Source organism: Triplophysa dalaica, chromosome 5 (genome assembly GCF_015846415.1).
Source record: "Triplophysa dalaica isolate WHDGS20190420 chromosome 5, ASM1584641v1, whole genome shotgun sequence".
NCBI classification, from domain to species: Eukaryota; Metazoa; Chordata; class Actinopteri; order Cypriniformes; family Nemacheilidae; genus Triplophysa; species Triplophysa dalaica.
This window is the reverse complement of record NC_079546.1, coordinates 24,479,901-24,492,796: the sequence shown is the minus strand read 5'-3', so window position 1 is coordinate 24,492,796 and position 12,896 is coordinate 24,479,901. Positions and strand designations below refer to the sequence as shown.

The 12,896-nt window shown below is 39.2% G+C and overlaps 1 protein-coding gene across 1 annotated transcript in view; it reads right to left on the bottom strand.

Annotated features, from left to right (window-relative positions):
• The window catches only part of LOC130421458 (uncharacterized), a 43,960-nt gene extending 33,878 nt beyond the window's left edge, over nucleotides 1–10,082 (bottom strand). Inside the window, exons 1-9 of the mRNA XM_056749335.1 lie at nucleotides 10,069–10,082; nucleotides 6,557–6,605; nucleotides 6,381–6,466; nucleotides 4,965–4,993; nucleotides 4,863–4,884; nucleotides 4,708–4,735; nucleotides 4,562–4,622; nucleotides 3,496–3,639; nucleotides 1,157–1,344 (exon numbers count right to left, since the gene is read on the bottom strand). Of these exons, the coding sequence (XP_056605313.1) occupies nucleotides 1,157–1,344; nucleotides 3,496–3,639; nucleotides 4,562–4,622; nucleotides 4,708–4,735; nucleotides 4,863–4,884; nucleotides 4,965–4,993; nucleotides 6,381–6,466; nucleotides 6,557–6,576 (578 nt within the window). The 5' untranslated portion in view covers nucleotides 6,577–6,605; nucleotides 10,069–10,082. The remainder of the gene's footprint in view (nucleotides 1–1,156; nucleotides 1,345–3,495; nucleotides 3,640–4,561; nucleotides 4,623–4,707; nucleotides 4,736–4,862; nucleotides 4,885–4,964; nucleotides 4,994–6,380; nucleotides 6,467–6,556; nucleotides 6,606–10,068) is intronic.
• Nucleotides 10,083–12,896: the final 2,814 nt, after the last annotated feature.

Here is a 12,896-nt window from a genome sequence, read left to right as displayed (position 1 = left end):
TCTTCGCACAGACAAAACCTACTACTGAAGATTGAAGGGTTATTTAACCGTATATAGAGATTTGCGCAACATTATGACCATTTCGAACTGGAATTATGGCAGAATATCTGTGATGTTTACTTCGCAGGGCTCTTACGGACGTATTAAACAAACCTCCGAAGCGGTAGGAGAAGCATACAAAATATGCAGAGTGGGGGGGGGGGGCGCGCGAGAACAAGGATTGAGAACCGCTGATTTAGAGTAAAGTTGACACTAAAGCACATACATCGATCCTGAAACACGTGGTAGGCAGCTAGAGCTAAAATACAGGAAGTCTCAATACAGACGGAGTACCATACTGCCCTGTAGATGGCTAAAACCATGTACTACTCAAATATCATCAGCAGTGGTGTTTCTAGCCCATGTGTTTTGTTTAATACTATTAGAGATTGCGTACCACAGGCAGTATCATATTGCTCTTGAGTGCCTATATAATAGTATTGAATATGTCTTGATTACTGGAACTCACTTGATGAAGAGGTTGCAATACGTACTTACACGTAAACATTACTCCTGTACTTTCTAAACTACACTGGCTTACAGTATGAACTCGGATTGACTTTTTAAGGACAGCAGCCATATCACCCTATAGCCCAAGACTGGTTGCCCACTGGAGCTAAGCATGGCTGAGTCTGGTGAGTTTCTGGATGGGAAAGCTAGGAAAAGGGTGTTAGTCCAGAAGGTAGCGCTCACCATGTGGTATGTGTGTGTCTTAATGCCCCAGTATAGTGACGGGGACAGTATACTTCAAAAAGCACTGACTCTCTTATTCTCTTTCAGCCCAGTTTTGAACTTGGAACTATGGGAGGAAGGTCTTTCTCTTGTATGTCTACAAGTCGTGGAACTCACTGCCCTCTTCAAACAGGACCTCTCCATCTCTAGATTGTTTTAAGAGACTACTTAAGATATGTTTACAGCGAGGAATTCCAAGTGTAATTGTAATTATAAATGTTTTATGATTTGTGACTTTTGTCTTAAATAGAAATAGTGTAAGTCTTTTGTTTATTGTTACATTTCACCATGTTGTAGCCCCTTGAGTGTACAAAAGGCGTATTATAAATAAAAAGTATTATTAACTCTGGAACTTCACTAATCTGTACATTCAAACTCCACGTACATCATCTGGAAGTTTTCACATGTGAAGTTTCTCCTGCTCAGTTGTGTCAGATACTGCTCACGGATGTATGGAAGAACAGGCAGAAACTTTAAATACAGCCAGAACTGGAAGAAGTGTCGGTTTTGGATGGTTTCTTCATCGAGATTCCCCCAAAACAAAGCAGCCACATCTACATTTGTCTGTGGGTCCTGGAGAAGTGAAGACAGATCCATATTACTGACTCAAAGCAGACATCTGAACATTGTGTTACCAATAACATGATTTCTGATTCCAGCATACTGCATGACAGGTGCGTTGACATTTTTGGAAGGGCTGCACAAGTGCAAAATATGTTTTTTGTTTTCCAGTTAAAATGTCTACAAATTCATAAATCAAGATACAGTATTGTTCAAAATAATAGCAGTACATTGTGACTAACCAGAATAATCAAGTTTTTTAGTATATTTTTTATTGCTACGTGGCAAACAAGTTACCAGTAGGTTCAGTAGATTCTCAGAAAACAAATGAGACCCAGCATTCATGATATGCACGCTCTTAAGGCTGTGCAATTGGGCAATTAGTTGAATTAGTTGAAAGGGGTGTGTTCAAAAAAATAGCAGTGTGGCATTCAATCACTGAGGTCATCAATTTTGTGAAGAAACAGGTGTGAATCAGGTAGCCCCTATTTAAGGATGAAGCCAACACTTGTTGAACATGCATTTGAAAGCTGAGGAAAATGGGTCGTTCAAGACATTGTTCAGAAGAACAGCGTACTTTGATTAAAAAGTTGATTGGAGATGGGAAAACCTATAAAGAGGTGCAAAAAATGATAGGCTGTTCAGCTAAAATGATCTCCAATGCCTTAAAATGGAGAGCAAAACCAGAGAGACGTGGAAGAAAACGGAAGACAACCATCAAAATGGATAGAAGAATAACCAGAATGGCAAAGGCTCAGCCAATGATCACCTCCAGGATGATCAAAGACAGTCTGGAGTTACCTGTAAGTACTGTGACAGTTAGAAGACGTCTGTGTGAAGCTAATCTATTTTCAAGAATCCCCCGCAAAGTCCCTCTGTTAAAAAAAAGGCATGTGCAGAAGAGGTTACAATTTGCCAAAGAACACATCAACTGGCCTAAAGAGAAATGGAGGAACATTTTGTGGACTGATGAGAGTGAAATTGTTCTTTTTGGGTCCAAGGGCCACAGGCAGTTTGTGAGACGACCCCCAAACTCTGAATTCAAGCCACAGTACACAGTGAAGACAGTGAAGCATGGAGGTGCAAGCATCATGATATGGGCATGTTTCTCCTACTATGGTGTTGGGCCTATTTATCACATACCAGGGATCATGGATCAGTTTGCATATGTTAAAATACTTGAAGAGGTCATGTTGCCCTATGCTGAAGAGGACATGCCCTTGAAATGGTTGTTTCAACAAGACAATGACCCAAAACACACTAGTAAACGGGCAAAGTCTTGGTTCCAAACCAACAAAATTAAAGTTATGGAGTGGCCAGCCCAATCTCCAGACCTTAATCCAATTGAGAACTTGTGGGGTGATATCAAAAATGCTGTTTCTGAAGCAAAACCAAGAAATGTGAATGAATTGTGGAATGTTGTTAAAGAATCATGGAGTGGAATAACAGCTGAGAGGTGCCACAAGTTGGTTGACTCCATGCCACACAGATGTCAAGCAGTTTTAAAAAACTGTGGTCATACAACTAAATATTAGTTAAGTGATTCACAGGATTGCTAAATCCCAGAAGAAAAAAAATGTTTGTACAAAATAGTTTTGAGTTTGTACAGTCAAAGGTAGACACTGCTATTTTTTTGAACACACCCCTTTCAACTAATTGCCCAATTGCACAGCCTTAAGAGCGTGCATATCATGAATGCTGGGTCTTGTTTGTTTTCTGAGAATCTACTGAACCTACTGGTAACTTGTTTGCCACGTAGCAATAAAAAATATACTAAAAACCTTGATTATTCTGGTTAGTCACATTGTACTGCTATTATTTTGAACAATACTGTACATTTTCTCGATGAGTAAAATGACCTAAGAAAATAAGTCTTGTTTTTGGGGAAAAATAAGGGAAACCTTTTTCTTAGTCGCTCAATTCAAGATTATTTTTCTTACCCCATTGGCAGATTTGTTTTTAACAGAAATTCTATGAAATTTCATATATTTTTACTAAAAACAAGATTTATTTTCTTAGGTCCGTATGCTCATCAAGAAAAAAGCATCTTGATTCAAGAATTTTTAGACATTTTTACTTGAAAACAAGAAAAAAAGTCTAAGCAAGAAAGTCATTTTTTGCAGTGCATGTTTGGTGTTTATGTGCGTTATGAGAGTTATGAACCAGTTCAATGGAGAGATTCATTGCGGATTTGAGGATCTGTTGGAAGTGCGTCTGCAGTTGCTGAAGCGTCACACTGGGGATGATTGTGTCGTTCCTTAGAGCACACAATGCCTGGTCACTCATTGTCCCCGCAGAGCTGATCACCTTAGAAATAGGAAATTGAACAGAATTGCCTCAGTAGACATCTTTACACTGCATGTGACAAACAGACGGGAGGTCATTCACTTGCTATTGAGCATCGTTTCTCAAAGTGTAGGGCAGGTCCCACTTTTGGGGAATAGAGACATGACAGGTTGGGCGCGACAAACGGGAGGAAATTGGAAAGAAGTCCTTTAATTATTGACAGCACACTCAAAACAAAACACCACATTTGAATGTAAGCCTTACACAAAACAACATCAGACAGCGAAGAAAACTGGGAACCATAGTGGCCTTCGAGAATGATTTCACGTGGGAATGTCAATCGGCGCAAAAACGTTTATGTAGAGAGGCGGTTGGCGGTAGTGTTTGTATAGTCAGGTAATTATTAGGGTTGGGTTAGGTTTACCTAATGAGCATCGGCCGATGGCTAAAGTGAATCATGGCAATGAACTATGACATCGCCCTTCGGCATTTTAAAGTGAGACGTGTCTGTCACGAGCTGCGAAAAAAGACACAACTTTATACAGTGCGAGCTGGGCAGTCATCAATTCAGACATCTCTACACCGAAAGCCTCACAGTTAGGCTGGTCTGATCTGTACCGTGCAAGGTGTTATTTCTCTTAGTCTTAATAACAACGCGCATAACAGGGCAGCGAGAGTCACATGGCGAAAGTGAAACATTTGTTGGAATGTAAACGCCAGCTCAACATCGTCATGTCTATAAGCCATGTTTAGTGCCATTTTGTTCGGCCGATTGGTTACAGGTGAGGTTCGGAACCTTTCCCTACCCCCAGAGTGGTGAATGGCAGAAAAGGTTTGAGAAACACTGATATAAAGAGAGGCTGTTATTCTGTAATTCTTTGACTGATTTTTTAAAGGTCATTATTGGCAGACAGGTGCATGATGGGAAAATGTGTAACCTTACCACTGAAATTGCACGGTTCACCTCAAGTGGGCTGCACGACGACATCTGAATATCCGCTACACTGTTCAGAGCCAAGAAACATCACAGCTTTAAAACAGATTGTATTAATGCCAGGAGGTATCAGCACAACACCTGACAACACTCACCTGTTCACAGAAACCAGCGGAAGTTCTGCTGAGTAACAAACAGAAAAGAAATGAACTGCATTCATGACTGTACGCTTATGAAATCACAGCCGCGTTTGAAGGATAAAAAAACTAGAAAAACGATACACCCGTTGAAAGAAACTACAGCAATTTACCAGTGAAAGGCACAACATGTTCCTAAAGAACAAAGAGAAAACAACACTTAATACTGAATAACAGTTTGATATGATTATTTCTAATCATTTGCTATAACGTACCTGTCCATGCAAAACCGAAGCAAAGCAACCTGAAGGAGGAGAAAAGAAATCATTTGCTTCTAGTTTTGTGTCCTGTAGAGTCAGTAGAGTACCGATACTATTTTCTTTATTTTGACTTATAATAGAACAAAAAAGATCCATGCAGCCATTGCTGTTGTTTTTAGGGTTAGCGGCGTGTTAACATCTGTGTGAATTGGTGGGGTGGACTTTTTTCAGCCCTGTGCAGATCTGAAACTCTAAAAATTATCCACAGTGTCCTGTTGACACTAATACGTCATTGAAAGAAAAGATTTCACATTTCTTGATTAAATAAAAACTGTAAAACTACTTTATTTAGTTGTGCTGTTGATAATAAGGTCATGCCTATGGGCTGATGACGTACTTCTCAGCCAGCTCAATCACTTCTGATCTTATTGCACTAAGGGGATTTTTCACCAAGTGAAAACGTTAAAATTTGGCCAACCGACATCACTATGGGTAAGCATTGTCATATGTTTCCGCACATCAAAGTGGTGTCAAATGTACACCCACTGGTGATTATATGAGACTGTACCTACGGGTGTACACATTGACACTGATGCAGAGCCTTTCTGGTGTGAAATGTTCATTTATTTGTTTTTGTTTTGTTGATTCCCTGATTGGTAATATTAACATCTTTCCATCATTTGCTTTATTTGGCCCTTCAAATAACCCACTAGTCCCAAGTTGACAGGCGTTAATGTTGAGCCCTGCTTATGTCATATTGTGTCTAACTGCAGCACAGAAACATTAAAACAAATTGATGTTCAATGGTTCATGTGACTGCTGTCATATTCCCGTTTGTCCCTGTCCTTTTTTCACCCCTGGATCTTCATTTGTACACGCTCCCTGATTATCGACTTTTCACCTGTTCCTCATTTAGTTCATCCCCTTCACCGGTTTAGCACCAGTTATCTGTTGTATTTAAATTTTCCCCCTTTGATTGTGTTCCTGATCTAGTATTATTTCTGTTTAAATGTTCATGTGAGTTCTGTTCATGGTTCCTGGTTTTCCTTCGGATCTCTTATTAAATGACCTTCTTTGGATTACCTGTTGGAGTACGCTCTTGTCTGCCAGCACACGTGACAACTGCAGGGTGTGTATGTCTGTGTGTGGACTTGGTTTTCATATGTTAGTGGGGACCCGAACCTGAATGCACACCAACTTATGGGGACCCGTGTCACTGTGGAGACCAAAATTCACATCCCCACAGGCACAAAAGATTCTAAATTGTACAGAACGATATTTTTCGAAAATCAAACTATTCAAAAAGTTGTTTAGGATCCCTAGGTTTAGGGGGAAAAATATACAGTTTGTACAGTATACAACTCATTACGCCTATGGACTGTCTCCACGGAGATAAAAAAATATATGTGTGTGTGTGTGTGTTTAACTCACCGCAGATGAAAACAAAGATGACAAAAACTTTGCTAAATTTTATTCTCATTGTCCCTGGGGTCATCGTATCCAGATCATATTTATATCTAGAAGAACACAGTCGAACACAGTCATAGCATATTCTTGAACGGCTCAATAATGACTTTTCATTGATTTCACATTCATTGACAGACTACCTGGAATCTTTGTACTTCATTTTGTAGAGTGCAGGACGACTGCAGCGAACTAGAGAACAAAAACACATTTGATTAAAAAATAGTGAGAAACAGAACAACAACATCTCTGCAAGCAATCTTGCGCTAGCACTTTACGGGCCCCCAGCAAACTGTCAGCGCAGCGCCCCCGAGAATTTGCTCACTGGCCAAATGTTGGCATCCTTATCGCTGGCCCTACACGGGCAGCCCTCACCTCATCCCTCAATGGTGATTTGTTGGAATGTTGATCACTTTTGCACCTACTGTTAATGTAGAACACATGTTGAAATTCAATAACACTGCTTTAACCTCTTCAAACTGCATCATAACTCTGCACTCACATGTTAATAACAGAACACACTCAAAAATACTTTAAAGAACTTTATTGTGCGATCTTTGCCACAACAAATGTGTTTTAACACATTGACAGCTAAAGAAAACATAACATTAAAACTCAAGAGTCAAGAGTGCAACTAAATCAAACACTGATCACGATAATGGTTCATTTGATGACATTTTTTAATCAGGTGCAAAAGTGATCAACATTTCAACAGTGGAGGTTAAGTGAGAGCTGCCCATGCTCGACCAGTACTAAGGGGTCAAGGTTTGAACACAGAGAAAATTCTGCTAGGGGCCCTTAGGCTAGCCCTCAGCGGGCCAGTAAAGTGCCAGCAAAGACTTGCTTACGGGGATGTGAAATATACACATGAACTTATAAACATTTAAGTCAGCTCTCTGGTGTTTTAAAGACACCTTTCTTTCTTTTGAGCTTCCATCATTCAAAAACGTTGCATGCTGATTGTGTGTTTCACATACAATGCGTTTGCAGCCGAGGCTTCTGTGATACACAAATTCAACAATTGTCACATATTTCTTAATTCAGCTGAGAAGCATAATACACATGCATTGCACACCTCCGCATTAAACAGAGGAGAGAATTGTAAGATGGCTTAGAGGAAGCGCAAAAGTTAAGTTAATGTATGCACAGTTTATATTGTTTGTAATTTTATTAATTGTATTAAGATTTTTGTTAGTTAAACAATATTTTTTTCTTCAAAATACAGTATATTACAATACAAACAAAATGTTAAAGCCTAAGAAAAAAGGCCTGTTTAAAAATAAAACGGCAGTGAAAATATGCAATTTTTTGTTAGTGGTATTTTTGTTTATTTTATTAAGATTTATGTTATTTAATCAATATTTTTGTAAGAAGGTTGTTAAAACATTGTATTTATTTGTTTAAATTACTTTTTTTAGTAAATTTGTTATTAATAGCTAGTACAAGTATGTAATTTCTCTTTAATTGTAATTATGTTTCTATTTAAAAAAAAGATAAATATATATATATATATATAAAATAATCTCTATCATCAGTATCGATATCGGTATCGGTATCGATACAATTTCAAGAAAAAGTATCGGTATCGTATCGCATCAAAAAAAGGTGGTATCGCCCATCCCTAGCTTTCAGCCTCCGAGTTACGCAACAAGGAAACCTACGTCAAACACCCCTTTTCTGCAACCCGTTAAAATAAAAGTCCTTTATTTAAGAACAAGTTATAACATTAATATTAACATTAATAATTCAGCGAAGGAGTATATTTACTAACTTAAGTAAATTGAAGTAAACATGCTAGTAAAATTATAAGAATAGTACATATAATTCAACAAATATTACTTGCTTAGAAAATAGTATTTACAATTATGTAGAGCAAAACCAGAAAGGAAAAAAGAAATACTGTATACCAGCCAAATAACCATAGTGATGTAAAGTAAATATATTGAATTACAATAAGATGTGCTAATACGCACATGCTAAGTGCTGTAAGTGGTATGCTTAGTAACAAACAAGGTTTTTTATGTGGCATTTTCTGTTGTAAACTGCAGTTCTTAAGCTCAGCTGTAGCCTTATAAAGAAACTTAAAATGTTTAACATCTTTCCACATCATGTGTTTTTCTATCAAATTATAGAGCGTAGGATCGATCACAGTATTGATAAGTACCGGAAATTGATATTGATAAAGTCTTAACGATATTCATCCCTAGAGTTGTCTGCAGAACACAACACTTTTCGCAACACGTTTTTTTGTAAAAGCAAAGAAAGTTTAAGAACAACAACAGCTACACTCAAGAAAATAATTCATTGGTTTAACATGATTCAATCATGGACAATGGTTCCACTTGTTTGAGGCACGTTTTCTCAACATGAAATTAAGATGTAGCACAAACATAAATGAATCAAGTAACCTCAACATGAACTTTACATGTAGAGAGAACATGAGTGAAACTTTAAAGGAAACATTTACATTTACATTAAGTCATTTAGCAGATGCATTTATGCAAAGCGACTTACAGGTGGGGTAAACAACGGAAACAGTTGGGACAGCATGAGGACAACAAAAAGCATAAGTGCAATCAAAAGGGCTGGTCTCATAAAGCCTACCACAGTATGCAGAGCTAAGTCAGAAGGTTTTTTTTTAGAGAGAGAGAGAGTAGAAAAGAAATATAAGTCAGAACTGAACAGTCTGGTGTGGACTGAAGAGATGGGTTTTCACACGATTCTTGAAGATGGACACAGAATCTGCAGATCTCGAGCAGCAGGCAGATCATTCCAAATAGGTGGACCAGATCCAGAGAAGGTACGTGAGAGAGATTTTTTAACTTTTTGGGAAGACGTGTGCTCTCTGCGGTTCATTAAAGATAACTCATACCAAAGGGTTGCCAGCCTGTGCTGTGGGGGGAAATGGCAGTGGCTCAAGCCACAGAACCACCGCGTGAACGCGTTCCGCTTCCCATCAGTTTGGGTGTTTCAAAGGAGAAATGATTGATGACTGGAGAAATAACATAACAGGGGGGTGGCGGGAGATTTAGGTATCAGGTGTTTTGGAACCCTTGGTAAGTATGATTAAAATGATTGAATCTGTTAACATGAGCACATAAAAATACTCATGGCAACCAGACTATGTTTGACACAAGCATTACATTTCCAAAAACCTGCAGCACTCTCTCCTCAGACCCCGACGTGGGGTTTCGCACATTACCATGTCAAAGAGCACTTTTATAATTATGACCATTGTCGTTGATTTTTTGCATAGGCAAGCTCTACGATGAAGTCTTCAATCATTTTCTTTTCTTTCTAAGGGCCCCATTCCATGCAAATGTCGACCTTACCATGAAAACAATCAAGTTTGTACCAAAGTCGTTCACCAAACTGATAGCACAGATATCAACAGCTTTTGTGGTATTTTTTTGCGCATGATTTTTCATATCAGATAAGATTTTCAGTATTGTAACATCCATAACGGTACATATTCCTCATGAATAAACAAATGAAAATTCAAATATATAACAACTTCACGGTATATGTTTGGACTCCATCAACAAGGGTTTAGTCAAATCTAAACAGGTGGTTCAGTGTATTGGTAGCAAATACATTGTGTGCGCTTTTATGTCACATCCATAAACAAAGTGTTAATAAGGAGAAGATTACCTACCTGTTAGGTGAAGTGTGAGGGTGTTTGTGAAGGTAGATTCCTCTGTCAGGCATCATTGTTTATATATTCATCTGACACCGCGTCACACCCATGAGTCATTCTTATAGGTTCAAATTCACTTCTGTCACTCAAATCTGCAACAAGGTCTCAAGTGCATGACAATAGTAATGACTTCATTCCCTGGAAATGCACACTTTCACCAAATATGCATTGAGAACACGCCGACAGATAAAATGTGGATGAAATTGTCAGCAAAATGCATAAGTAAAAGGTCCAAGAAATGTGTGTTATTAATGTTACAGTATGTGTCAACCCTTTAAATCAATAAGTTCAGATTTCTCCAAAAGGCGTTTTTCTGCATTCTTATCAGCTGGCCACACATCAATCACATCACTGTTTATTGAAACGCCTGACATGTGAAACAGGTGCGAGTGCCCTTAAGGGACAATCTGGCACACATGTGATGTTCCACCAGCAGAACAAAGATATGACAGTAGAATTAATGTAGAATGAGTCACACAATCTATACCTGTCATACCCAACTTTTTCAGTAAAACGAATATAGATCATGTCAGTTCATATTCTTCCTAAAGTACAGTCAACTCAACTGTGACGACGGTCCTGCTATAGTTGGACCACAGAACCATGTCTGGCCACAGGTTGGATAAGGGCTTGGCCTGCGCTTTCTGCCCCTCCTGAATAAAGGGTGCCATTTTAATGAGTAAGCCTTGGCATTTTGGGGGATGGCATTTTCTGCCACTCTCTTGGACTCTACTGCTGCAGCAAAGCACTTTATTCCTTGATTGTGGCGCCATGTGTATCTCCCCTGTGTCAAGCTCTTCTTCCAACACACAAGAATATGTTTGAAGTTAGCTGGAGCTGCACATAGGTGGCAGGCTGGGCCCTGCCCACACCAAACTTGCAGATTTGTCAGTGAGGGCAGAACATCATATGTAGCTCTTATGATAACCAGAGTTTCAGCTTCTCTGGAAGAGCTGAATATTGATTTTCTGAGTCTACTGATCTTCTCTTGCCTGAGTTTTTCCACCTGTTTGTTGTCTTTATGGTCTGTGCTTTACCACCCTCCAAGGCTTTTGATGGGCATTTCCGTGACCGTTGGTATGGGTTCACCCTTTATACAGAACCTGTCATTGGTAAACCGGTACATGGCAATAGAAACACTGCAGGATTTGCTGGGTTTGACCTCCATCTGTGACCAACTAATGTTCTCCTGGAGCTTATCTAGCAGCCACTTGGTACATGCTTGTAACACTTCCATTTGTCCCTTACACGGTTTTCCTTGTTTTTCCAGATTTTTGCCCATGCACGTTCATTTGTACACGCTCCCTTATTATGACTGTTTCACCAGTTCCTCATCTAGTTCATCCCCTTCACTTGTTCATCCCTTGTTAACTTTCTTATTTAAGTTCTCCCCCTTAGTTCAGTTCTTTGTTGAGTTCTAATGTAATGTTGGTATGTTTTTCCTCACATGTTTCTGTTCGTGAGATTACCTTGTTCCGTATATGTTCTGTTCGTTGGATTACCCTGTTTGATTCCTTGGATGTTCATACGTTTGGATTACTTTGTTTTTGTGTATTTTTACTCCGTTTTGTTTTTAAAACCTTTTTCACTCACCTCCTGTTCCTCTTGGATTCATCTGTCATCAGTGCACCATAAAAATGCTTTGGTTGTTGTGTTTGTTGTCCCGTCATGCTTTCCTGTGGCTCAGTGGCTAGAGCATGGCACTAGCAATGCCAAGGTCACGGGTTTGAACCCAGGGGATTGCACATAGTCAGAAACAAATGTATAATATAACGCAATGCAATGTAAGTGGCTTTGGATAAAAGCGTCTGCCAAATAAATAAATGTAATTGTCATCCATGTATACTCTGATTTGAGATAGGCGCAACCCATTTTACAAACGCTCTCTTCCTACCACCCAACGTTATGGCTGGATTATTATTTTCATTGCAATTGTGAAATCCAGTGGTGAAATTCTGCAATCTGCCATTATCCCAACCTCCAGCTGTTGCCACGTGGCGGTACTATCCTTTGTGGTAATATAGAAGTGGAGATCCTGAAAGTATGCCGTAATCAGCTTTGTTACCTGCTCTGGAACATGGAAGAAGTCAAACGCTATCCTCAGCAGCTCATGTGGCAATGATCCAAAGCCATTGGAAAGATCTAGAAAAATCATGTGCAGGTCTTTCTTCTCCTTTTTTGCCATACTCAAATGGTGCCAGATGATGTTCATATACTCCCAAGATGGGTGAATCCTAAGTGCACATCGCGAAGGCCGGTCTGTTCTGAATTGTTATATTTGCTCTTCAAACTTTCCTTCTCTTGCTCATCTTATATCCTTTGCTGATGTTGCAAACCAGTTAACTCTCTCATACTTTATTCAATAAAAAGGGAATTACGGTCAACAACGACGCAGGACAAACAAAAGCTGATCTCACGGCAAAAATAATGGGACGGCACACAACAGATGTAGACTGAGATGCTTACTCATCTTGATCGCAAGGTTGATCCCATACATCAAAACTGAGTGGTGATCAAGTCATATCGCTCGAACAGCAAACTAGCCTTAAAGAGGATAATCTGCAAGATACCATGACGAGGATTAAGGAGTTGCGCAAGGAAAACAATTACCGTATGGATAATATACAGAATTTGGAACACATCAAATAATCTTCAGAGACTGCCGAAGGCCGCAACATTTATGCCACTATTGATGTGAACTTTCCAGTTCTCACTAAGAGAACTTTCCAGTCCAAGGCCTATCCTATCCTTCGGTATCCATGCACATTAAATGGGATTGTTGATGG